We start from the raw sequence: 27,721 nt of genomic DNA on the forward strand, positions 1-27,721 counted from the left end.
TCCAGAACAGTGGAGATGGAAAGACAGTGTGGCTGCGACAAAACACTATGACCGAGGCAACCCACCGGAGAAACAGTTTATTTTGACTCATGGTTCCAGAGAGGTGGAGTGTGTGATGTTGATGGGCGGTAGCAAGCAAGCATGTCAGGTAGAATGGGATGCTGGGAACTCTTACCCTGACCTCAAGCACAGAGCAGAGGGAGCAATTGGAAATGGCATGAATCTTTAAAATCTCAAAGCCAGCCCTAGTGACAGCTTCCTCCAACAAGGCCACACCTTCTAAACCTCCTCAAACAGTGCCACCAACTGGGGACATGAGCCTATGGGAACAGTCTCATTCAACTGACCACCAAAGGTCTCCCCTAGGGGGTCACAGGGGCCTTCTGGAGTCATCGGAAGTGTTCTTGTCTACTTCAGCCCAAGCCTCGTGTAAAGGAGAACTGCTAAGATATGACCTTTTCCTCCCATTTTTATTGTCTCGGCAATGTATATGTACAGTAATGGGAGTAACAGTAACCTCTGGTTCCTCCATACCAGACTTGATTCAGGACTGTATCTGAGGGCAAACTCAGCCATATACCTCTTATAAGCACTGAGTCCAACCTTAGGAAGTCAGGGTACATAAGAAACAGTTAAACAGAAGCTTTTTCTAAAAACATAGAAGGTCTGTTTATATTAAACATGGTGGTGAATGTGATCTATTTGCTGGGAAAGGTCCTAAGAATGAATCAAAGTTACTATGTGTAGACGTTTACAATGCCAGCCTGAACAGAGCCCTCTGAAAACAGTTTCCACGTTTCCAGAGAAAATGCTGCCAGAAGTCCTACTTCTCTCTTATTTTTTGTCTTTACTTTTATTCTGGCTAGAGGGGGAAAAGAAAAACAAGCACACGACAGTATAATCATCTGTGGCTTGCTTTTCATTGCCATGGCATTCAAGCAGAGATGTTGATCTTTTTTAGGTCCATTAGAGGCTCAGCATGGTGAGCCATTCCTAGATAAGTAGTTTGCATATTTAGAGGTCTCCCCTGGAGCAGGAGAGATGGAGAACACAAGGAAGAGTAATTAATTTTTGCAAGAGGAGGTTGAGGGGACTTTTCTGGCACTCATTTCAGAAGAGAGCCGATGTTAAGGAGGACAGTAATAGGGGCTGCATCCTTGAGATAATAGGACCGCACATCTGAGTGTTCATTAGTGCAACTGCTGGCTACGGTGGGTATGTTAACACTGACTCCAGAATGAGAGAGTTCCAACAGTGAGAAGACAAGAATTACAAATCAGAATTCTCATTTAACTAATAGCTAATAATTCTGTTCTTGGAGTCTTTATTGAACGTTTGGATTTCTGTGAACTTCAAATTGTTCTTTTTCTCCTTTGTCAAAAGGTTTTCTACTTCCTCTCCATAAGAATCCCCATTCTTTTTTTTTTTCTTCTTTTTTTTTGGAGCTGGGGACCGAACCCAGGGCCTTGCGCTTGCTAGGCAAGTGCTCTCACCTGAGCTAAATCCCCAACCCCAAGAATCCCAATTCTTGATTAGTTATCTCTTCTGTCCATGTAAAAACACTGGAAAGAAAAAGATAAAACCATATGGGATTGTGGCAGAAAGATGGCTCAGGGGTGAAGAGCTGCTGATCTTGCTGATAACTTTAGTTTCTGTGCCCAGCAGCCACATCTGAAGTGCACAATGACCTGTAACTCCAAGGCCGGGAATCTGATGCCTCTGACCCCTGCAGGCGTGCACACACACACACACACACACACACACACACACACACACACACACACACACACACAGAGAGAGAGAGAGAGAGAGAGAGAGAGAGAGAGAGAGAGAGAGAGAAATATCCTTCAAAGAAGATGTGAGATATGAAGTGTAGAGGTAAAGCAGTGCCAGGGCCATTGAGCTGTGGTCCTCGAAGGCAGTGGTTACCCGATACTGTTACCCAGATCTTCTTTGCCTCTTCTCTGCCATCCCTTTCTCCAGAGCTTTTTTTTTTCTTGTTCTGAATTCACGTCTGGACTCCTCAGCATGGAGGTTACAGGTACATGGCACCACACACAGCTTTTCATAGGGGCTGGGATCTGCGTTCATGTCTTCATGCCTGCATAGCAAGCACTTTACCCACTGAAGGCCTTAAGCAAGCCGGCGGCGTCTAGCTCCTCCTCCGGTGTGACTAGAAACTGATCCTAGGGTTGGCCATGCTTCTGAAGCAACTACTCCACCCTAAGCAATGACTTCCAAACCCCCTTTCCAAACCTGCCCTTCCAAACCCCCTTTCTGACTCCTTCCTCCCTCCCTCTCTTTCTACATCTATGTTTAAAATGGGGACTTCGAGTAGATTCATCTTACATACAGAAAGCTTGACACCACTAAATTTTGAGGCATTCTCAATCTTTAGAGAATAGATACAAAGGGAGTAAAAATCGTAGCGTTTAGAATTTCAGCTTTGTGCCTTGTATACTAAAATTGTATTCTGATATGTTGTGTGTCTGCTTGCCCTCGATCAAGGTCTCCAATCTGTGCTGTCAGCCCTCTGGCCTGGAACTGATTATTTAGGGGAAATTGCTGGGGCCATCTGGAAACTTGGGCAACTTGAGTTTCTATCTAATGTCTAATGTGTGTTTGGATGGATGCTAATTATCTAGTTTATTTCATTATTCCCCTTCCTGCCTGTTTGCTGTTAGAGAAGCAAATCATAATTGAAAATGAATTGTTTTCAAAGGCTTTGGACTTGGCATCCCTTTCCACGGAGTATTCTCAGTACAAGGACTGGTGGTGGAAGGTACAGATTGGAAAATGTTACTACAGGTAAAGTCTTCATTATCTGTGAAAGTCTTAAAAGTGGAAATATTTTTGCATCAAATATGAGAATGGAATAAAAAAAACCTTTCCTCGTGAAGCAGTGACAACTTGGGCTTATTTCAGCAAACAGTTTCTGAACAGTCACATGACAGCACTGAGCGCCCTGAGAACTCACACAAGGGAGCGGAGGCCGGAGCCCAGGTCATGGTAGACCTGGGACTAGAACTCAGTGTGTTCCTGACAGTCAGTCCTCCTGGCGCTCAGTTCCTCACTCACACAAAGGCCTCGCATCTATAGGACACGCTACACATAGGAGCCCACTTGTCTGCCTTGCCTCACCTCACTCAGGACTCAGGACAGCTGCTCAGTCGAGAGAGGTTGGGCCTCGCCCAATGTGAAGCTCGTGGTCCAAATTCATAGAGCTGACGTGATACAGCAAGACTTTCAGCCCCATTTCCTGGCTCTGATCCTCTTATTAATACTTTATTTAGTTAAGACAGGGTGTCACTATGTAGGCCAGGCTGGCCTTGCTCTCATGATCCTCCTGCCTCAGACTTTGGAGTGCCAGGACTACCATCAGTCTACCACAGTCAGCTCCTACTTCCACAATCCTTCTTGTTCTTCTAGGACCTGGGTATTTGTAAATGTGCTTAATGCTTAAGTATATCTGAAAGAAAACAGACAGCGAAGTCGTAACTCGTTTTATGACTATTAGCAACAAGTACAGTCTGAGACTTGCTGCCGATGTGCGGATACTTTTCAGAACCGGAGGGACAGATGGAAAATGTGAGCACTCACGTGCTATCATGGTAAACTGGCTTTATTATTACACATCAAGCTTGGCTCCGGTTATCGTGAACAGCCATCGACATTTCTAGACCAGCTGTGAGGAAAAGGAAGAAAATGGACTAAAAGCGTGCTTGTCGATGCTGTGGAAATTAAGATTACTTTCCATTTAGGTATCTCACATAAAACTCTGAATTATTTTTTTCTCACTCACAAATTGAAAAGTGTTTTGTACTAGAAGATAGTATGAGATCATTATAACATTAAAATCTGATGCGTTTAATTCTTAAAGACAGTTTTAATGTCTTGAGCTTCCATACAAACTCTTCAGACATGGTTAATAATGAAAGGAAAGCGTAACTTGGACTCTTTCTGCTGCCCATACATACAATGCGGCTGATGTGATTGTACCGTCTCTCAAATGAGTGCGTTTTATCATATTACAGTGTTGTTCTGCTCTCCAGAACACCTCTGCTGTGTATTCTGTTCCCTCTTTGGTTCATTCATCCACTTAGCCAATATTTAACGAGCAGCTACTGTGAAGTGGGACTCTAAAGATTGGTTAGATTGTCCACACTTTCAAATACCGAGCCAGACAACAAGAAGTGTCGTGGTGATTGCCATTATTATGAAAGCAAGAGCCCAGCGGCACATGAGAGCCCAGAGGAAGACCTATGACATCACCTGAAAGAGCAAAGGTGCCTTGTTAGGGAATGCAGTTAGGGGATGAAGTTGCCTCAGCCTCCTCATCCCACACCTAAGTTCTACTGACCCTACTCTGCACTCCTGACCCTCTCCAGGACCCTAATGCTGGACATTTTATTGTCATTCTCTCAGTGTTCTCAACCTTCCTCATGCCGAGACCCTTTAATCCAGTCCTTCATGTTGTGGGGACCCCAACCATACAGTTACTTCCATTGCTACCTCATAACTATAATTTTGCTACTGTTATTAATCATAATGTAAATATCTGATATGTAGGATATCTGATCTGTGACCCCTGTTAAAGGATCATTTTACTGCCAGAGGGGTCATGACCCCTCAGGTTGAGAACCACTGATTCACTTCTGGGAATTTTAATATTTGTTGTTGAGTTCTTACAGTGACTTCTTCCCTGGGTTTTCTGCCCCCAGTCTCTCATCAACCCTTCCTGAGTATGTCTAGGGGAACTGTGCACAGGCAGCTGCGGTTAGATTCCTGATGGTTCTCCATGTGGATTGTTAGGAATAATGCAGTCCCATGCTTTTGTCCCAGTCTCCCAGCTTCCCCACTATTCACTCTCACTATTCACTGTGTTCATAACTCTCACTGTTATGTCCTTCTCGGTTAAACTAGATAACTTACATGCTGTTCACCTTCCTGCCTGTGTGCTGATGACGTCGTAGCTCCTAGAGCCTTGGACAACACAGCACAAACCTTATCTGCCTGTGGAATTCCCATCCACAATTTTCTTGACTCACTCCGGTGTCTAAGTGATTCTCACTGACCTTTGTTCACTTTCCAGTAGCTGCTAGTGTATCAGTGCTTGAATCTGGCATCTTGAAAAATGATCAGAGCTATTCTTCCCAGCCTTTCCATGAAATTAGTACAACAAAGCACACTCTAAATATGTTTCTGTTTATTTTGCAAAATATAACATCTAAGCAGCTTTTAGAGTGCTAGGAATGCATAGTTGGTAAGAAGCATAGCTGGTCAACCAAGGGCAAGTTGAATGAAAGCCGTTGTGTGTTTCAGTGACTGTCCTGGTGGTGACAAAGCTCCCTGGGCCACAGAGGTGGACACGGACATCAGGGCAGCTACTTAGGCCTGTTTCAGATTCACAGAGGAGGCAGTCCACTAAGGGCAAAGGAAAACAAGATTTGTAGAAGAATGATGATTTAGCTATAGAATGCAAGTGGCGCTTGTTTTTACAAAAATGGCGAAAAGGGTGCTGTGAGTGTCTCAGGGAAGGAGATGTTTGCAAGGAAATGCCATCTTCCAGTTCTCCCGGTGAAGTGGCCGCTCCACATTTATTCAGGTCACTTGCCATATGTGCAGCTGGTCGTAAGCTCTCACGGTGGTGAACTGATGTGACCTCGCTGACAGACAGCTCTCGTCCTACTGCAACCAGGCTGCAGTCTTTACACCATGAGAAGCATAGAAAGCTCATGACTGTGGGAGACAGGCGGCTTTGCCAGCTTTGTTAACATACACGTGACTATCGGCAGGTACAGCATCGCCTGCTTTGGTCTGTGCTTGCTCTAGGACGAGCCGTGTCTGTTCATATCCTCAGGGCGTGAAACAAATGCTGGAGCGTTGGTTCTTCAATTGAATGGCTAACTTTTTTTTTTTTTTTATTAACTTGAGTATTTCTTATTTATATTTCAAGTGTTATTCCCTTTCCCAGTTTCTGGGCCAACATCCCCCTAACCCCTCCCCCTCCCCTTCTTTATGGGTGTTCCCCTCCCCCTCCCCCCCCCCATTGCCGCCCTCCCCCCAACAATCACGTTCACTGGGGGTTCAGTCTTGGCAGGACCCAGGGCTTCCCCTTCCACTGGTGCTCTTACTAGAATATTCATTGCTACCTATGAGGTCAGAGTCAGAGTCCAGGGTCAGTCCATGTATAGTCTTTAGGTAGTGGCTTAGTCTCTGGAAGCTCTGGTTGCTTGGCATTGTTGTTCGTAAGGGGTCTCGAGCTCCTTCAAGTTCTTCCAGTTCTTTCTCTGATTCCTTCAATGGGGGTCCTGTTCTCAGTTCAGTGGTTTGCTGCTGGCATTCGCCTATGTATTTGCTGTATTCTGGCTGTGTCTCTCAGGAGAGATCTACATCCGGCTCCTGTCGGCCTGCACTTCTTTGCTTCATCCATCTTGTCTAATTGGATGGCTGTATATGTATGGGCCACACATATGGGGCAGGCTCTGAATGGGTGTTCCTTCTGTGTCTGTTTTAATCTTTGCCTCTCTCTTCCCTGCCAAGGGTATTCTTGTTCTCCTTTTAAAGAAGGAGTGAAGCATTCACATTTTGATTATCCGTCTTGAGTTTCATTTGTTCTAGGCATCTAGGGTAATTCAAGCATTTGGGCTAATAGCCACTTATCAATGAGTGCACACCATATGTGTTTTTCTGTGATTGGGTTACCTCACTCAGGATGATATTTTCCAGTTCCATCCATTTGCCTATGAATTTCATAAAGTCATTGTTTTTGATAACTGAGTAGTAATCCATTGTGTAGATGTACCACATTTTCTGTATCCATTCCTCTGTTGAAGGGCATCTGGGTTCTTTCCGGCTTCTGGCTATTATAAATAAGGCTGCTATGAACATAGTGGAGCACGTGTCTTTGTTATATGTTGGGGCATCTTTTGGGTATATGCCCAAGAGAGGTATAGCTGGGTCCTCAGGCAGTTCAATGTCCAATTTTCTGAGGAACCTCCAGACTGATTTCCAGAATGGTTGTACCAGTCTGCAATCCCACCAACAATGGAGGAGTGTTCCTCTTTCTCCGCATCCTCGCCAGCATTTGCTGTCACCTGAGTTTTTGATCTTAGCCATTCTCACTGGTGTGAAGTGAAATCTCAGGGTTGTTTTGATTTGCATTTCCCTTATGACTAAAGATGTTGAACATTTCTTTAGGTGTTTCTCAGCCATTCAGCATTCCACATCTGTGAATTCTTTGTTTAGCTCTGAACCCCATTTTTTAATAGGGTTATTTGTCTCCCTGCAGTCTAACTTCTTGAGTTCTTTGTATATTTTGGATATAAGGAAATGGCTAACTTTTCGTATGGCTCTTCCTAGGTTAGGAATGTACCGTGAAGCAGAGAAACAGTTCAAATCAGCCCTGAAGCAGCAGGAAATGGTAGATACATTTCTCTATCTGGCAAAAGTAAGTAAATATTCTTAATTTGAGTGAAAACTGTCTTAAGGTGCTGGCCATTGCATGGGGGAAAGTTGCCAGTTCCTTCTAGAATATTTGGCAAGTCAATACGTTCAGAGTTACTTTTTATAGCAAGTGAAAGATAACATATGGATAGCACCCACAGCACAGGGAGTTGATGGCTGTGGAGAAAGCAGAAAATCCCTTGGACAGATTGTTCAGTAGGATAAAAGCAAGCAGCACAGACTCACCACCCTGTGGGCAACCGAGAGGCATTGTCTGCAGTCTGTTTTGTTCCAACCCTGAGCAGGTTGTAGAGAACAGGACCCCTCTGTTTTCAGAACAGGATCGCTCTCTATAGTCCAAACATACTTTGAGCTCAGCATCCTCCTGCCTCAGATTCCAGGGTAGCTGAGATTTCAGGCATGCGCTATCAAACCCTGCTCTAAGAATAGGCCATTTCATAGACTGTTCTGTGGGGCATTAGTTACTCACTCAGCCTCAGGTCTTATTTCTTCTTTATTGTGTATGATTCAGTAGGGGACATTGCAGCAGGTTTATTAGTAAAGACAGATTAATTTAATCTGTGCAGTAACTACAGGATACATTTTCTACTTTCCTTTGTGCTGCTAAGGAAGATGAGACTGTCAGGGGTCATGTTTTCAGTGCCACTGGGCTGCTAACAGCAAGTCCATTGTGCCACATAGTGTCACCTGTTGGTCCGGTGCAAGGGCCACCTAGAGTTTTTCAATTCAGATAGGACATTCCTAAACTGAATATCTGAAATCTGAAACGGTCCTGAATCTGAATTTATTGAATGCCAACGTGATGTTACAATTTCACCTGATTTAAATCTCATACCTGATATCATCGGGTGTGTCACAGTTAAAACACAGGTGCACTAAAGTTACTGTGTAAAACTGCCTTACATGTAGATGGAAAAAACTCAGCCAGAGGTCTGGAGAGCTGGTTCAGCAGTTGAAGCACTGGTCTCTCTTCCAGAGGACCCAGGCCTGAGACCCAACAACCACTTGATGGCTCATAGCCATCTGAACTCCAGTTCCAAGAACCTTCTTCTGGTCTCCAAGGTTACCAGGCACACACATGATGTGCAGACATACATATAAAACAAAAATAGAAACAAAGAAACAAACCCCAACGAATTTCATGTTTACACTTGGGTTCCATTCCCAAGGTGTCTGGTTATTCATATCCACATACTCCAGAATACCCCCGAAATCAGAAATTAAGAGTACTTCTGGGGTAAAATATTTCAGAGAAGGGAAGTTCTACCTTATCCAACCTTATTGGAATCAAAACACTTCCTGAGTCTTATCACGGACACTTTGAAAGAAAAGACTTAATAAAGTGGCAGTTTATCTTGAATTATCTGCAAAAGATTTCCAAGAAGTGTGCTTTGCAACTTGATGTGTGGCCTGGGGGTGGGGGAGTGGGAGTGGAAGGGTCAACACCCAGACGGGGGGGGGGTGGGGGGGCTTCCCTTCTAAGGAGAATGGGGTTGGACTTGAATGATGGGGTGCTGGGAGTGGAGGAAGGGTTGTAAAGTGAAAAAAAATGAATAACAACAACAACAAAGAAGTGATCTTTGAGCAGAAGGAACGAGCATAAGAACTGGAAGGGAAGGGTAGGCTGTGAACTGCTGTCCTCTGGGCATGACCGGCCATTGCTATCAGGATCTTACAGCAGTCAGGGGTACCTGTATAAGAACAAGCTTAAAATCGGTCAATTGTTGGTGGAAGAAGGGACCTTCATCCTCCTGAACTTTGGCTGCTGTAGGGAAGAGACAGTCTCTGTCTTCAGCTGTGTGTCCGTCCATTGGTGAGCCCAGCAGGCTCCAGTAGGTAGCTCGGAACCCTTACCGTGCACATTACCCCAGTTGAACTCAGTGGGCCAAGAAACAAAACAAAAAGATATGAGTATCAGGAAAGGACTTTCGGGGAGGATTGATGTGGGCAGGGGTGAGATACTCCCAAACCCTTTTTTGTTGTCACCCAGTCTGTGTGACAATAATAAACCCACAGTAAACATTCCTTGGGATGATAAACTTTATGTACACACCATGTGCAGATAAACTGCGAAGTCATTATTAGAATGTAATTATGTTCATGGAAAATTCTTACTGTAATTTCTGGGAGACAATTTTTTTCTAATCAATAATTAAATTTTGTCATGGAAATGCTGTTATTTTAAGAACCCATAATCTTATTGAAGTACAACTTGCTTTTAGGTTTATATCATATTGGATCAACCTGTGACTGCTTTAAATCTATTCAAACAAGGCTTAGATAAGTTTCCAGGAGAGGTGACCCTGCTTTGTGGAATTGCCAGGATCTACGAGGTAAGGTTCACATTATTTTAAAAGTTGGTATGAAATTGAGGTTATGTGCTACTTTAAAAAGCTCATAGGCCCTTGGGGTGCTAGTAGAAAGCACAGTTTATAAAATTAAGATCGTTGGCCATGATTCAGCAGTATAAGGAGAGATTTTGCTGTGTGTTGTTTAATTCAACTTGGTTTTTATAATGAAATATTTTAGACACCCAGAGGTCAATGATACAAGACAGGAATTTAACTTATTTCTCCTGTATGGGTAGCCTGTTATCTCAGCACACTTAAATCCTTTCCCAGATCTGTAACATCAGATATCAGTTTTCCCACTTCATATGGCTTGAGCTCTCCACTAGCCTATTCGTCCAGCCTCTTCCCAGTCTCATACTAGCTACACTTCCCTAGTTTTCTAGTGGCGCCTGGTAGGTGTGCCTTATCAGGATTGCCTTCACAGTTAGAGCTCATACTTACTCTTACTGGCTTTAGATTCATGTTCTCAGATACCGTAGAAAGTTCCCATTGAGCTCTCTTCCCTGCTAATTCCTGTAGTATCTATCACAGTGACCCCGAGGCTGGGTCAGGCAGTCCTACCCCTGCTTTCCCTTTACAGCTGAAAACTTTTCTGTCTGCTCTGCCATGTTGATCTTAAAACCGATGCCTTAAGAACTGTTTTCCTTTCATATTCCTTGCTGGCCTAACAACTAGGATTTTTAGTTACTATTTGATTGATGGGGATGGGTAGGCAGCTAGGCTGCCTCTCTCCATTCTCAAGTATGACATAACTCATCATCTTTTCATTCTTCCTTGTCCTCCAGTGGATATTTTGTGATTACTTCCAGAAAGAGGCTGTGCTGGTAGTTACCAAGCCAGGCTAAAATTCAGTGCTTTAGGAAGACTCCCAAAACACAGCATGCAACGGGCTCCCAAGGAACCTTGTGTTAGTGTGAAAAAGATACAAAACAAAATCAGTAGAGGGAAAAGGCTCCTGGGCAAAGTTCAGAGGGATGAGCTTCCAAAAGGCCTCTGCTGGTGGAGTTTACATGACCCTGCTTGCAGAGATGGAAATGAACACCTGCTTATCCTAGCTCGGGCATCAATGACAGACAAAGGATGGATGACACCAACATCCACACTGGGGAACCAGTGGGTTTTTTTTTTTTTTATTATTATTAACTTGAGTATTTCTTATATACATTTCGAGTGTTATTCCCTTTCCCGGTTTCCGGGCAAACATCCCCCTCCCCTTCCCCTTCCTTATGGGTGTTCCCCTCCCAACCCTCCCCCCCTTGCTTCCCTCTCCCCAACAGTCTAGTTCACTGGGGAACCAGTGGGTTTTATTGGGGTTATCTACAGGAGTCTAGGTGAAGGGTTACTTACAGGGACAGGAATGACTCAAAGACTGTTGCATGACCACGGCCCACAGCAGCATGGGTGTAGCTCACAAAGGCTGGAAACCTAGAGTCTACTATCAGCCTGCAGCCAGGCAGCTCAACAGGTTGGAGACCTGCGGCAGGCAGCTCTTGGTTGGGCTCTTCCAAGATAGCTCAGCTGATCTTTGCTTTTCTTAGGCAGCTGGACTGGTGTTTGCTTGCCTGACTCATTGCCTGAGTCTCTCCTAGGCAGCTCAGCTTGTCTAAGAATGTTTCTCAGAAGTTCTTACAGTGTATATATGTACACTTGGAGAATGAGAGAAGCTAATGCATTTGGTCAGTTTCAGGGACTTCCTGAAGCCTTTGAATTGTTTCCTTCTTGAGCTTAATAAGCTTCCCTGCAGGATAAAATGTTTCATCTCTGTTGAGAACATCCTGTGTCTTAATGAGCTTTGCTGCAGAGTAGAGTCACAACACAAGGAGCACACTTAATTCTCCCAGCAACAAGTTGTGACAGCTCCTGCAGACTGTTGTCTACCAGGAATCTTATCAGAGACTGTGTGGACACCACATGCCGATCATGTGCCAGGTTTTTCAGACTCTTGTACAATTACCAGGTATCAGCACAAGCCACATGGTACAAACAGTGTCACATTAGCAAGGTACTCTTGTCATCTGGGGAAAATTTATATGAGATTAGGAATCAGCTGAGTTCCCCAGTGCATACCTCTCTAAGAATAGCAATCTCAGGTCTTCTGTTAACTCTTTCCTGCATACATGTATTCCTAGGTATATCTGTGAGTGGATGTATTACTATGAATGGATGTACTACTATGAATAAAATGTAATTTCTGTTTGACAGTGGTGAATAGGAATGTATTACTTTATAAGATAGTTTGATAGTAGCCACTCTAAGTTTTAAGACTTTGTCCATAGATTCTCTTAAATATATTTTTATAAATAAAATAATCATCTATATATGTAGTTTTTGATATTTGACTTTAAAGGTTTCTTAGAACTTTTAATATGATATTAGGCAAGCACATCCCTATTTTTTATGAATTCATTGGAAAACACTAACTTGTAATATTGGTTAAAAAAAGTGGAAGAGATTGATTGAGGGTTGCTATGTCTAGGCAATGGCATGTGAATGACTTTTGTTTTCTTAGACTTTCCATATTTTTCAAATTTCGTATGAGGAACATGAATTCTGTGTGTTGTTTGGTTTTCTTTCTTTCTTTCTTTCTTTTTTTTTAAGATTTATTTATTTTTATGTATGTGAGTACACTATAGCTATCTTCAGACACACCAGAAGAGGGCATCGGACCCCACTACAGATGGTTGTGAGCCACCATGTGGTTGTTGGGAATTGAACTCGGGACCTCTGGAAGAGCATTCTGTGCTCTTAACTGCTGGGCCATCTCTCCAGCCCTGGTTTTATTTCTTGAAACAGGGACCAGACTGACCTTAAACTTACAATGTAGGACAAGTTGCCTTTGAACATGGGGTGATACTCTCCCTCAGCCTCTCTAGTCCGGGGATACAGGGATAGGCTACCATCCCCTACCAAGGAATTACATTTTGAATGAAAATAAATACTTTTCAAATTGTCTAAAAAAAGTTTTCTTTTTGAAACATAACTTTACTACATACATACAAAGAAGACTTTGACCCATCCAAAGAAACACTGCCAATATTTTTTTATCTTTACTTGTGACCTTAAATAAATGGAATATGAACAGACCTTTGACCAAGATGCTTAGAAAGAAAACAAAATAGAGTCACCTTCTGAAGCTGGGGGAATTCTTGCTGCTGCCAATGGTGGTGACCTTCGGGTGGTGATTAGACCATTGGACCTGCTCTCTGCATCTCCCAGACCCTTTATCCCTCTCTTTTTGACAGAAGGTGCTGGCAGAGAGAGCGAGGAAACTGTTGACATCTTTATGTGCAGTTGCTTTTCAGAAGAATTCTGTCTCCGCCTGTCTGTTGCAGACACTGTTGCTCAGGCTGGGAGGAGCCATGGCTCTGGAACAGATTGGTGTTTTCCCTTTGCGTCAGGCTCCCTGGAGTGCTGGGATTGCCCCTGTGTACCTCCATTCCCAGTGGTCCTATAGATTACAGTTTTTCAGCAGCTACATTCTGCCCTTCGTTCCTCAGTGGAGTCTGCAGCAGTGGGAGAAAGATAGGGAGAGGAAAGCAGCCCACTGGCGGCGGCGGCTGTGACAGTGTAGGCTAGAAACGGTTACACGGGGTATCGCCCCCTTGACATTACAATTAATTTCCTTTCCTTACATGCCAAAGCAAGACTTCTGGAGGATTCCTTTTCTCTGTGTAACGGTGGTTTGAGAGACAATTAGCCAAGTCCTTAGTTTGCAGCTACACTGCGTTCTCTCTGAGGACTTCGCTTTTCTCTGGGGGTCTCTTCCGTTTCTTTGTTCGTTTCCTGTTGCTGAGATCATTTTGCCGTGGGTCTGGGTGCTCTATTTTGTGCTGAATACGTCAAACTGCCTCGACTTCCCTGTGTTTCTTACAGACACTTGCTGAGATCATGTTTTTTTTTTTGTTTGTTTGTTTGTTGTTGTTGAACTTTTTGATGCTTTTGATTTTTTTTTAAGGCATTTTAATAGAAAGGCCCTCCTTTCAAGTGTTCTTAGCTGGAAATGTTATTCTTATGCCCTTTCCACTTTATTGTGTGTGAAAATCGCCTTGGGCATCTATGTGAGAGGGGTAGGGCCGGCCTCTTTCCTGCTGCAGTTTAAGTCCTGGAAAGCAGGACACAGGCTTTTATGTTCGCACACACACTTTGGCTTCTCAGAGCAGAACCACGCCAGTGTTCATGTTCTTCCTCAGTTTGCAATTTTACTTCAAATGATTCAACTGTAGGTGTAGTTCATGCTTCACGAATTGGCTCAGAAATAACCACTTTAAAAGTCACTAATATTAAGTGTATTACACTCTGGAGGTGATATTTATATGTATGGAAATGTTATTTTAAGGATATGTTATTAAAGTCTATTTTAGAACTATTATGATTTAACCAGTTCTGATTCAGGAACAAATTTAAGGAACAAAAGAGAGTCCATATGAAAATTTGGGATGTGACAAACACTGGCTGTTATGTCAGTTGGGTTATTAGATTATTAATTAAATAGTTTAAAAATAGAGCAAATATTTTTTTGTACTAAAGAATTATTTTAGCCATATTTAAATTGTATGCCTAGTTGTATACATGTACGTACATGTGTGTGAAGCCAGTGGTCAACCTTACCGTCAATCCTTAGCATCCATCGACCTGGCTAATGCTAGCCTGACTGGCTAACACGCCCTGGGCATCCATCTCCTCAGCACTTGCACTGCACTCACTTGCACCATGTTTGCCTTTTCCATGTGGTTTCTGGGGATTGAACTCAGGGCCTCAGTGTTCTGCAACAAGAACTTACTGAGCAAGCCACCTCTAAAGTCCCAGATTTTAAAAAGAGTTAAAGCCTCAAAACATGACACTATTCTAGTTTCATTCTTGTTGCTATGATAAAATATCCTGACAAAAACAACTTAGAGAAGAAGTCGTTCAGTTTACAATCCCAGTTTCAAACTCATCACCAAGGGGAAGTCAAGGCAGGAAGTCAAGCAGCTACCTATAAGAAAAAGCAGAGAACAAACACAGCTTTGCTTGCTCCATCTAGCTTTCTTCTTTTTTACTGGTAAGGACCCATGCCTAGGGAATGATGCTTCCCACAGTGGACTGGGTTATCCCTATAGCAATAGTCTACACAGACATCCCAGGATAACCCGATCTAGATAATTCCTATTATTTGTATAAATTAGAATGAGGAAAATCTTTTTTTTTAATTTAGTTATTTTTATGTTTATGAGTGTTCTTGCCTGCACCTAAGTCTGTACACCACAGTTCATAATTGATGCACATGGACAGAAAAGGGTTTCAGATCCTCTTGTGAGCCATCATCTGGGTGCTGGGAATGGAACTCATGTCCTCCAGTGCTCTTTCTTACATGAAGAGAATCTTCTTAAATAATACCAATTCATAAAGCCACAACAGCAGACTGATATTTGAAAACTTTCTTTCCTATAAAGATTTCCTCCATATCAAAGCCAAGCACAGGGTGCACGCCTTTAATCCCAGCACTGGGAAGCCAGAGACAGGAGGAACTCTGTGATCCCGAAAAAAAATTCTATATAAAAATTAAAATTTAATTAAGATCAAACTAGAAGGTTGAAATATTAACCAGTGCAAATGCCTGTCAAGTCTGGGACAGGTGACAGGTAACATGTGACTATCAGGTGGGTATGCTGGTCCTCACAGGATATCACCTCTTGACCTTGAGCCCCACAGCCTCCCGGACAGAGCCGAATATTCTCCTGTTCATTATAAACCAGCATGTGCTGTTCTGTTGTAGCCGCACAGAATGCCAGTAACGAAAGGGCAAAAGGCAGGCTAGCTCAGACAATAGACAAAGGTCACAAGTTGGCAGCTCACGGAGACGCACGTACGATGTCTCATATATTAAATGCCCAATGCCCGTCAGAATTAAACGATATCCAGCCATGCGCCACCTTCCCCTTGATTGGATTGGCGGAGGTGAAGAACTTCACGGAACCGAGGCTGTCAAGGGCGTGAGGAAGCAGACTCAGCGTGTGCACACTGTTGTGGAAGCGTGTGCTGCTGCCCACCTGGAATCGTTTACGTTTACCGAGACTGCGAACCCGGTTGCAAACCTGGGTCTTCTTTGGGTGGTTTTACTTCTGGGAATTTTCCACCATGGCGTGCAGATTTTATACCCTGCTCTTTTTGTTAAAAATGCAAAGAAACCAGGGTTCACCCAAAAGGCCTGGGTAATTTGTGATTTATGTGACAATGAAACACACTGTGTATAAAGAAAAACAATAATGCAAATGTCTGTTTTGGTCAGAAAGTGCCGAAACATGGTGTGCACATACAGTCCCGGCACCAGGGAGGTAGTGCCCTGAATTTTCCAGAACTTGATGGCCACCATTTTTTTAAAAACAAGAGCAATAGAGGGAGTCACCCAGCATTGACATCTGGACACAGCCAAATGTGTACACAAATAGTCCACGCAAGACAGAACACGTGCTGTGGTTGGCAGTGACACTTCACCGAGAAAGAGCAGTGCATTAGTGGGCGTAACTGGGACTCCCAGGCCAATGAGCTGCCCTGTCTCAAATCCATAGTGGCTGGTGCTTGAAGAACGACAGCTAAAGTTGACCCTCAGCCTCCATGTGCATGTCCATACATGTGCGTGTAATGCATCTCTACACATAATACACATACAGTACAACAGACGCACACACACAGGCATAGAGACACAGGAAGCCCATTTTCACATTTAAACATCTCTGACCTCCTACATCACATAGCGCGTTTCCTTTCATTACCGTGAAGTCACTGTGCAGAGTAACGGGTTTCATCATGCCATGCTCATGTGTTTATATCATGAACTTTGATCTTATTTACCACCCTGTGTCATTCTCTTATGTCTTCTCTCCTCCTTCCTGCTAATTGTCTTTCTTCTCTTCTCTTTCAAGTCTTTTCTAAGTACAGAGAGAAACATGCCTGTCTTTCTGGGCCTGGCTTCTTTTCCTTAACATGATGATCTCCACCTGTTTTCCTGCAAACGGCATAATTTTGTCTTCTTAATGGCTAAATAATATTCCATTGCATTTATATATACCACAGTTTCTTTTGATCCTTGTAGCCAAATAGCAGCTGTTGTGTAGTTTTTCTCATCTGCAGCTCTTGTGAGAACCTGGCAATTATTCCAATTAGCCAACATGGTGAACATGGTAATTATCTCTCATTGTTGCCTGAAAGCTTTTGTTGACACCTGCTGGTTAGAGCCGGGAAGCACAGGCATCAACATTGCAAAAACTGTCAGGAGCTTGGAAGCCAATCCTGGGCAGTGGTGGGGAGCACTTTTAAGGAGCATTGCAGAAGATCTTAACTGTCTTCATCTCAAAGAGATGAGAAGTAGATAAGGCCACAGATGTGTGCATTGGCCTGAGATGCTCATTCTATACTATGTGCCTGTCAAGGCTGCATAAACAAACGTGGAATTATTAATAAAATTTTAAAAATAAAGCACCAAGTACACAGATAGTACTGTTTTGAGAAACCTGGACAGGGATGACCAAGTGAAAAGAGGACTTGGAAGAATTTGACTCCACATGTGAAAGAACTTACTTTACATATTCTTTTACATGTATATAGTATGCAAATGTGGTCTAGGGTGCCATCCTGGTCTAGAGAATCTTGTATCTAAAACAAGTCCTGTGTTTAGAAGCACTGTGTGGTGATCCAAACCTAACATAAATCAGAGTCCATGAAAAGAACAAGTGTGTGGATGATAGTGACTGTCATGTGACTTGAGAGGCAGAAGAGATCTGTGCGAAGTTAGACATAAGCAAAGTTTCACTGGTCCATGAGGTAGATTTAAGCGGTGGTGACCTTTATTAATTACATTTGTTGCCAGATGTGCTGACATTTGCCTGTAGTCCAGCTATTAAGGACGATGAGAGAGGGGGTTAGCTCAAGCCCAGAGTGGGCAACATGGTAAGATTATACCTCAAATTTTAATAAAATTAGTGTTAGATCCCAGGCCCACTAGCTGTTCCACCATGAAACTCAGGCCACACCCCTCTCAGCTCTGGGACAGAGCTGACAAAGTGACCTAAATGACAGGGAACTCAGTCCCCTCCCTTCCACTGCTGCTGTGAGCAAGCCCAGCCTCCCTTCCCCATAGTCCCTAGGACAACCATGAATCGTGTACGTTTATCTAGTGCCTTCCTTTCTTGTGTCTCCTGGAATGCAGGGCAGGCCAGCTTAGGTCTCAAGCACTGGAGCTTGCCCACCCCATCCCACTCCAAGAACCTGTTACGAGTCAGGAACCACCTTTGTCCTTGGAAACTGAGGGTTCTTTTCCTCAGGCCCCTCGGCGTGCTGTGCTTGTTGGGCATTTCTCCTCATGGAGCTCCCTTGGGGAAACTAAAGGCCTCCCTTTAGTAGTGTATTACACTGCCTGTGGATGGTGCAGTCTCTCCCGATGCTCTCCCAAGAGTGACTTTGCCTCAACTGTCCCTCGTCACCATGACGTCTCCCCTACTAAAGGTCATCTAAAGGCTCATTTGTGTTGGCTTCTTTCTGCAAACCTGGCTTTTGTAAGTCAGAGCAATAGAGACCTTTATCTGTGATCACCACCATTTTTACAGATGTATACAGTAAGTACAGAGGGTCTTTTGGGTTTTACCTACTAGGTATTTCTAAACTTGGTCTGGGTTGCTTCCATTTCTCTCCTAGACCTGATCTTTCTTCTGTCTTGTTCTCCACATCTGGATGCCTTACAGTCAGCCACGGGTGATCTCTTAGACACGATGCAGTATGATTGTGATGTGCCTCTGTTTCTAATCCCTGATGCTCTCTCCACTCTGCATGAAGTCCGAGGCTCTCCCCATAGCCTCTGAAGGCCCTGCTGCTGCTCTGGTCTCCAGGGCACTGCCCCTTTCAGACTCACTTGGAGGTGTTTCTCCTGAGTGTTCTCACTGTAGGCTTGTGTGCTCGGTCTCTGCCAGGTGAAGCTGTCCCCACAGATGCTGGCTGTGACACCTCATTTCATTTGCCTCTCTGTCAGACAGGGCCTCTTCCAAGGTGACCATTAGCAGGCAACCCTGCCTCCCTTGCTCTCCACTCACCCCACTCTGTTTCTTTACATTGCTCATCCGTCCCTGACATTGTGTCTCATACTGACTCATTTGTTTGTCTTCTCCACCAGCTGTCACCTCCTTGGGGACGATGACTTCATGCTTTCCTTCGTATTTTGTCCCTGCCATCTAGAACAGAGTCTGACATATGGTAGACTCGAAATAAATATTTGTTGAATGAATGAGCTTAAATCGGTCTGGAAAAAAGAAAGAAGCAGGTCCTTGTCCAGTGTTACTAAAACGTTGCTCTTCTCTCTGGATGGGGAACAGGAAATGAACAACAGTTCGTCCGCAGCAGAATACTACAAAGAGGTTCTCAAACAAGACAATACTCACGTGGAAGCCATTGCCTGCATTGGAAGCAACCACTTTTATTCTGACCAGCCAGAGGTTGCCCTCCGGTTTTACAGGTGGGCCTTACATTGCATCCACAGGAAAAGTTGTTGAAACAGTGAGGTTTCAAGGAAAATGCAGACAAATTATGCAGTCTCCATAGGCCACAAGGGTGTAGTTCTAGGAATGGATCTCTTGGCTGCTTTCTGAGGATTCAAGGGGTACTCGGTACTTGGGGTGTGTGGGCTGGCACCCCGGAGAAACTTACCTGCATGGCCAAGCTCTCAGTTCAGGGTGGGTGCTTACTACTCATCAAGAAACAGCAAAAGCTGAATAGCTACTTAAACGATTTCTCTTTGTCACTGCCTCTTAAAACCACAATGCCTAAAGGTGGTGAGGCTGAAGCAGGAAGGGACTTGCAGCTACTCTGTGTTCAGAACCCCGAGGAAGACTAAAGCAGGGTCACCTGCTTTGTGCGGTATTTCAGCTTTTTCCAAGTCTTAAGACAATTGTGGTCGCTGGTCCTGTTTAAGCACATTTTATTCCGAATGTGGTTTCTAAAATGCGTTTTCAAACATCCACTCTTTATTTATGTGAATGCCTAGGAGGGTGTATATACCAGGCCATATTTGTGAAGGGCAAAAGATGTGAGTCCTGGGGATCAAAAGCAGGCCATCAGGCTTGGAGACAGGCACCTTTACCCACTAAGCCATCCCTCTGGCCCTGAGGTTCACTTTTACCCTGTGATTTCAGCCCTTGCAATACATAAGGGTAGATTGACAGCTGACAAGTCCTTCCCAAACACATGCTGGGAACATAAAATACAGAGATGCCATCCAGTGCACATGCAGCTGGCTGTACTCTCCATCCCCAAGGTGGGTCATGGGCTTCTCACAGCCGCTGAGCTGGCTTCTCCTTTGTGCGTCTGAACTGTGGGATTAATTGACATGTAGAAGCAAAGTGGGGCTCCTGAGCTGCCGTGGGAAAGCTAGTGGGGGGCACAGAGAGCCACCTGCAGGGACATCTCCTGTGGCAGAGACCCACTGGCTCCCATGTACCGTGCAGCACAGACAGCAGAGTCCAGGGTGCAACTGCAGGCCTAGTGGTAAATGGGGAGCCCGTTCCTCAGGGCTGGAGCAGGCCTCAGGGAACTCCCTGAAGGCACGGAGGCCTCTGAAGTAACACATGCAAACTTTACTCTCTGTGACCATTTTACTTTCTTTCTAATAAATCTTTTGGAATACAATCAAATAAATACTTTTCTGATCTTGTAAACATTTCCTGATATGCTTGTGTTAAAGGTCCTAAATGAATTCATTTCTAACTTTTAAAAAAATGTTTCCATTTATAAAGTTAGTCTGATAGCAAATGTTGTGCTCCTCCTTGGAAAGGCGCCTCCTGCAGATGGGAGTTTACAACTGCCAGCTTTTCAACAACCTGGGGCTCTGCTGCTTCTACGCCCAGCAGTACGACATGACTCTGACCTCATTCGAGCGTGCCCTTTCCCTGGCCGAAAACGAGGAAGAGGCCGCTGACGTCTGGTACAACCTGGGGCACATTGCAGTGGTATGTAGTGTGTGTGTGTGTGCGTGCGTGTGCGTGTGTGTGTGTGTGTGTGTGTGTGTGTGTGTGCGTGTGTGCGTGTTTCCCATTACAGATAAAGTTACCGTATGCTCCTGTGAGGAAATCCTTAGATACTATAACTCCAACAGACAATTTAGAGGTTTGTGGGAGTCTTGTATATCCTCAAGGTAAATCCATGCACGGAGCACGCTTCGCTGCTGTGCTTGGCCTTTCTTCTCTCCGTGTACCTAGGAAGTGTACCATGCAAAATGAGGGAGGCCGTGGCAGTGGGAAGGCTGTGGCCTCATGTGTATAAACATGTGCTTTCCTTTGCAGGGAATAGGAGATACAAACCTGGCCCACCAGTGCTTCAGGCTGGCCCTGGTCCACAACAACCACCATGCTGAGGCCTACAACAACCTAGCCGTGCTGGAGATGCGGAAGGGTCACATTGAACAGGTCAGAAAACTGCCACTGTTACAGCAGACAGTGGCTTCCTTCAAAGGAAAGCGTAGCTGTCGTGTGTTATGCTCTAGAATGTTATGTGTAGCTCTAGAGTCTTACAGGCCTGGGCCTGAATCCCACCTCTGTCAAGTACTAGCTGTGTGGCCTTGGCCAAGTCACTTCCCCTCTCTGAGGCTAGAGTTAGACATTTGACTTAATGGGAATAATGTCCACCCCCTTGGCTTCATTGCCTGCAGTGCACCATCTCCCATCTATACTTTAGCTGTTCCTGTCAACACCCTAGTGGCCACCTTTCCATCCCTGGCACCCACATTATCCGTCAGCCTTGTTAGCCCAGCTCACCATGGTCCTTCTTCTCTACCCCATGTTCCTCTCTCTCCTAAACTATCCCAGGTGCCTCTGAGCTGGTCTTCCTTCTGGGACACTTTGCTAACTGAGCTATGGGCCCCTGCCCCCCAACACCAGGGAAGCTACTGAATGACTTAATAGTGAGTGAGTGAGTGAGTGAGTGAGTGAGTGAGTGAGTGAGTGAGTAAAGCAGTAGCAGTAGAGGAATTGTAATCCAACAACACAGATGGGCTGATCACATCCAAAGACATTCTAGATCAGTGTGATCTGGCCGGAATGCAGATTCACTAGTACACACCTTTAATCCTTTAGTCCAAACATTTAATTGAGGGGCAGACAAGGTGACAAATCAGAGAAAGATTTGGCAGAATGAGTCAGAGATAGGATGCACCCAACACTTAGGAGAAAAGCTATCTAAGAGCAGCGAAGGTAGAGTTAGGTCAGTCAACTGGGGTCAGTGCAGTAACTGCAGTGTGGGGATGAGTTTGTTCCTGAGTTCATACAGGTCAACTGAAGCCAGAGAATAAAAGGATGATTAGAACAAATTGCCTGAGTTAGTTTGAAGCCAAGCAGAGCAATTCCATGTAAAGCTGAGAGAAGCCAGATTGAATCAGTCAGCTTAGGAGTTTGAGCCAGAAAGGCTGGGTTGAAGCAGCCAGCCAGAGTTCTAAGCAAGGGTGAGCATCTTCATCAGTGAGCCCCTGAAATGACAGAGTTACTTTACAGCAGCACACCCTCCTCTGGGCTTTCTTGTAAGACAGCATTATCTTATTACTGCTTTGCTGAAGTCCTCCAATTCCATCTACTTGCATTGGGACTAAAACCCAGGCTTCCTGCTGTGGCCTGCGTGGCTCCTATATTCTGGTCTCTATGAGACCCCATCCCTGTGATCTTTCCTCACTGGCTTCAGGTGCACGAGCTATCCTGCTGCCCTACAGACACACAGTGATTTGTCTCCCTTCAGGCCTTTGACCCTGGGTCTTCCCATGACGAGTTTCTTAAGTGCCATCTCCTTACAAAGACTATCCAACATCAGTCTAAACAAAAGCCCTCAAGGCACAAAAGCTCTCAGGCCCAGCATACTGCAGGGTGTGTTCTTCTCCTTTTACCAGATAATGAGTGGTGTGTGGAGAATGCAGGCCGTTTGAAAGAGAAACCTCATGTGTTATGTAACTTCTTATTCTCTGCACCAGAAACAGCACTGGCGCATAGGAAGTCTAAGTCAGTGTTCCCGGAGGGGCTGGGGAGATGGCTCAGTCAGTAAAGTGCTCATGCAAGCATGAGAATCCAGGTTCACATCTCCAGCCCACCATTGCAGCATGCATCTGTAACTTCAACACTGTGGGGCTGTGTGTGTGTGTGTGTGTGTGTGTGTGTGTGTGTGTGTGTGTGTGTGTGTGTGCGCGTGCTCAAGAATGTACACATTCCATGGCACACAGGTAGAGGTCAGAAGACATGTGGGAGCTGGTTCTCCCCTTCCTTCTGTTTACCCTCTGGGTTCTGGGGATCAAGCTCAGGTTACCAGGTAGCAAGTGTCCTTCCCTGTGGAGCCATCTTGCCAGTCCACTGATTTCAAGTGTGTTTAAAAGTTTAATATTCATATTAATATTGATATGAATCAGTTTAATATTAATAGAAAAATCTAGTTTCTACTGTATTATATGAATCAGTGTCCTCTTTTTTCCATTTCTAAAAAAACGAATGAAATTGTCCTCAAGGTCATGGATACAAGTTCACAGTTTGGGGAGAGGTGTCCAGTGGCTTCATATGAATGGTGGTGCACATGTGAGCATCTCCTCTTACTCCATAGTCTGCACAACACGATCCTGTGAAATGTAATCTTAATCGTTATGCTTTGAGCTGGCTCGTTTTATGTCAGCTTGACATAAGCTAGAGTCATATGAAAGGAGGGGACCTCACTTAATACCTCCAGATGATCAGCTGTGGGGCGTCTTCTTCATTAATGATTGATGGGAGAGGCTCAGTCCATTGTGTGTGGTGCCATCCCTGGGCTGGTGGCCCTGGCTAAGCAAGCCATGGGGAGCAGGCCAGTAAGCAGAGTCCGTGCATGGTGTCTGCTTCAGCTCCTCCCACCAGGTCTCTACCCTGCTGAGTTCCTACCTGCGTCCTTCCGTGATGGACTAGGATTTGAAGTATAAGCCAACTAAACCCTTTCCTCCCCAGTTTGCTTTTGGTCATGGCGTTTTATCCCAGCAATAGCAGCCCTACCTAGGACAGTTCTTTAAAAAGGCTTGTCACTTCTTGTTGCTATTTCAATTAGCAAACCGAGCAGCAGGATAGCAAGTGCTTGCTGGCTCTCACCCTCTACAGAACTCTGCACTTGGACATGTGTTGGTTTTAAGTCATTATCAGGAAATACATACTCAGAGCTTCCAAGTTGATCACCACCAAGAAGACTTGTTTTAAGCATTGAGAAGGTTATATTTCAAACTGTGTATCATACTGAAGTGCACACTTTATGAAGAGAGGCTCTCAAATAACATCTACTCTAAAATTTCAGTTCTCTTATTCCCTCTCTTGATGTGTGCATTGCTACTATAATTTCGCTGTGTGTCTGTAGGAAGCTGTGTTCATTACGTCATTATACTTTTGAGAATGTCATCTGTATTTCCACGGGATCATTTCAAGGTCCCGTCCCAGGGTTTTGCTGTAACTTAAAGGACTCAGATGCAGTGCTGATACGCGCACACTCTCTCTTCTTCCCGCAGGCACGCGCACTCTTACAAACCGCATCGTCCTTGGCACCCCATATGTATGAACCACATTTTAATTTCGCAACCGTCTCTGATAAGGTATTTTTTTTCTTTATTAGTCATCTGACACATTCTTGATCTTTCTTGGTTTAAAAAAATACAGATTGAATACAACATTTTAAACCTTATCTTTCTGAACAGAAGGTTGATTTTTTTTTAATCTGAAAGAAATGACTTTTTAAAAATTGTTATCACAAATATCTTCACTTCAGGAGATTATGTAATAAACTTTATCACTGTGTATTGACTGAAACACCAGTATAAATTGCAGAAGAAATCTCTGTGTTTTAAAATATCACATTTAATCACTAAAGAAACACTTGTTAGATAATTCCTGGTTCAGGAAGGATTTATGGTTGACTTTTACAGCCAGGGAACCCTGTGTGTCATCTGTGGATCAGATTTCCACCACACCTTTCCCAAGGTTGTCATGAATTAGCAATCACGGACGCTGTTTGGTTGTGAGCATTATGAGGAAGGTATCTGCTAATATTTTGTTGCCAGTTAGTTACTGTCCAGGGGCCAACTGGAAGACTGAGCTGGTTTTAGTTTTGTTTTTCTTGAGACCAGCCTTAGCTGTTCTAGAACTCATTCTGTAGACCAGGCCAGTCTCACACTCTCAGAGATCCTCCTGCCTCTGCCTCCTGAGTGCTGGGGTTAAAGGCATAGGCCACCATGCTTGGCTGGTGAGCTGCTTAAATAAGACGTGAACAAGCCAGGGCATGTCTCTGCCTTACCATGGAAAGCAAGTCTGTCTTGAGGATTAATAAACAGTTCAAAATGTTTGTGGTGGAAATATAGGGTCTTAATGACTAAAGGCATAAACACAGTATTTTTATAGCATGAATACAAAACTACCCACACATGTCTGTTTTGAAAATAGGAGAAGCTCTTACTTGTCTTACAATTTTAGGGACAGTTGCTAAGTGCCAGTTCCTATTGGAGGTGCTATACCTGTCTTCTGGAATTCTCTCCAAAACCCCAGTCATGTTTTCCACTTGAGCCTCTCTGTACTAGGCCCTGTGGCCCCATAGAAGATGTAGCAATGAAGGAAACAGACGATAACTTGTACCTCATGCTGCTTGCATTCTTGTGGAACCTGAGACTCACAGAGGTTACGCAGCATCTGTAGAACCTGGGAATGGAGATGCAAGTCTGTAAAACCCTAGACACTGGAGACACTAGTTCAAAGCTAGGCCAGCAAGAACCAGTCTCAACTCACCCCAAACAACAGGGGTCTTTAGCAGCTCCTCCAAAGGTCCAGGAATTTGGTTCCCAGCATTCAAGTCTGGCAGCACCCAATTGCCAGTAACTCCAGCTCCAGGAGCTTCTGCATCACTGACTTTGACAGCACCTGCACTCACGTACACAGAACCACACTCACTTACACCTACACATAATGAAAAATAATTAAAAAAGTCAATCTGAAAAATAAAACAAAGATGCACACTAGAGCTACGTGGCGCTCTGAGATCCCATGAAGCCCAGCTCCCGTGTGCCTTCCGTCCCCACTGCTGGCACGCAGTTGACTGAACGGCGCTTCTGACAGGAAGGTCAGTGCGCTTTAATGACTCTAGCTCAGAGGATTCTTACAAGGTACTTCAGCAAAGCACTGTAAAGTAATAACATTGAAATGTTACGATTTTTAAAAACCATTTCAATCTAAAATACATAAATGTTATGAAAACTCCATCAGGATTGAACCATCTAGATTTTTTTTTGGGCACATACACTAATAATTTTCTGTCTTTTTCAGAAATATATATATGAATAAGGTAGATATTTTTCTTTGAGACTGGACTTAAACAGTTAATAGAGATATCCTTTTATAAACTCCAAAGCCAACTATTTTCCCAACATTGTTGTGTTTAGTATCACCTGGAACTTCTCAGAGCATATCTTATACCCTAAGTTAATATATTTGTTGGATGTTGCATTTATCCAAGTTACATCAAGCCAGGTCTTGAGATGTGAAAATTCTCTCTTATACGTTCCGTACTATCAGCAGTGACAGAGAGAGAAAGCACGGGTTTCCGACTCATAACTAAACAACTATAACAGAGTATGTTATATAATTTTATTTTCCTCATTTTTCATGATGGGTTTCTAATCTAGATGAGGTGATTTTAAACTGCAGGTTTTGTTTAAGAACCCTTCACAGTTTCCCAACACAGAAATCTCATTCTCTTTGGTGATCTGGTATTTCTTCCAGATTGGAGATCTTCAGAGAAGCTACGTCGCTGCTCAGAAGTCTGAAGCCGCATTTCCCGAGCACGTGGACACTCAGCACTTAATTAAGCAGCTAAAGCAGCACTTCGCTATGCTCTGACCAGGCCTCGGACCAACTGCGTCCTCAGGAAGGGCCAGCCACAGGGGAGAAAACGCGCTGAGTGCGTTTGTGTCCGTAGTGTGACGCAGACTCAGAAGGCGTCCTGCAAGGCCTAAGGACTTTGCTGTTTTATAAGGTACAACAACACTAAGGTAAAAGTGGGTGCACTTCTGCCATGCCCTGCTCCTCATTAGTCCCCTTTGTCCCCTAGCCACTTCCGTGCCATCTGTATGGACATGGTTTTAGGTATCTGGGTAAAACCTAGAAGCCACACATTAGAGAAAAGCTATGCGTACCGTAGTATTATTACAGGTTAGTCTCGAGTTAACTTCCCCGCCTCAGCCTCCTCAGTGCTGTGGTGCAGACAGGCGCCACCATGCCCGCTGGCTTCAGCGTTTCCAAGGACATGAAGTCTCCTCTCACACTGCATGGTAGATGTTGTATATAGTTGTTAAACATTTTAATGAACCTCAATTTTTTTTTATAAATGTGTATTTTAAAAGTCTTTAATCCAAAAGCAAAAGTCCTTAAGCACTAGCTATCGTTGAAAACTTAGGTCAGAAATCTGCTTTAAAATTTTTTATGGCTCATAATGTGTGGTTTTATCATGAGTACTTTAATTAGAACGTTAAAATTTATATTTTAATAAACTATTTTTATCAGAAACTTTGTATTGTGTATTGCACTTTAAAATAAATCAGTATGTAAAATACTTTTTTACTTTTTATGAGTTTTTATTTCCTTTATCTCTGATTATATGAGTTGGTTTTAGAAGCCCATTAATCTTACAACTCAAACTGTTATTTTAAGTTTACTTGAAATTATATACTACTAGTTTTTAGCTGACGCATGCCCCAAATGCCAGCTGGTTCATATCTTGACAAAAGTTAACTCAAAACAAGGGATGGACAAACTTACTTCTCTCTCTCTCTCTCTCTCTCTCTCTCTCTCTCTCTCTCTCACACACACACACACACACACACACACACACACACACACACACAGAGAGAGAGAGAGAGA

General features: G+C 44.0%; 1 protein-coding gene across 1 annotated transcript in view; it reads left to right on the forward strand.

Annotated features, from left to right (window-relative positions):
• Ttc8 (tetratricopeptide repeat domain 8) overlaps positions 1 to 27,413 on the forward strand; it is a 52,857-nt gene extending 25,444 nt beyond the window's left edge. The window contains exons 7-14 of the mRNA XM_032908255.1: positions 2,723 to 2,808; positions 7,363 to 7,450; positions 9,690 to 9,800; positions 19,160 to 19,299; positions 20,614 to 20,788; positions 21,122 to 21,244; positions 24,328 to 24,411; positions 26,585 to 27,413. Of these exons, the coding sequence (XP_032764146.1) occupies positions 2,723 to 2,808; positions 7,363 to 7,450; positions 9,690 to 9,800; positions 19,160 to 19,299; positions 20,614 to 20,788; positions 21,122 to 21,244; positions 24,328 to 24,411; positions 26,585 to 26,701 (924 nt within the window). The 3' untranslated portion in view covers positions 26,702 to 27,413. The remainder of the gene's footprint in view (positions 1 to 2,722; positions 2,809 to 7,362; positions 7,451 to 9,689; positions 9,801 to 19,159; positions 19,300 to 20,613; positions 20,789 to 21,121; positions 21,245 to 24,327; positions 24,412 to 26,584) is intronic.
• Positions 27,414 to 27,721: the final 308 nt, after the last annotated feature.

This window comes from Rattus rattus, chromosome 7, assembly GCF_011064425.1.
Source record: "Rattus rattus isolate New Zealand chromosome 7, Rrattus_CSIRO_v1, whole genome shotgun sequence".
Classification (NCBI taxonomy): domain Eukaryota; kingdom Metazoa; phylum Chordata; class Mammalia; order Rodentia; family Muridae; genus Rattus; species Rattus rattus.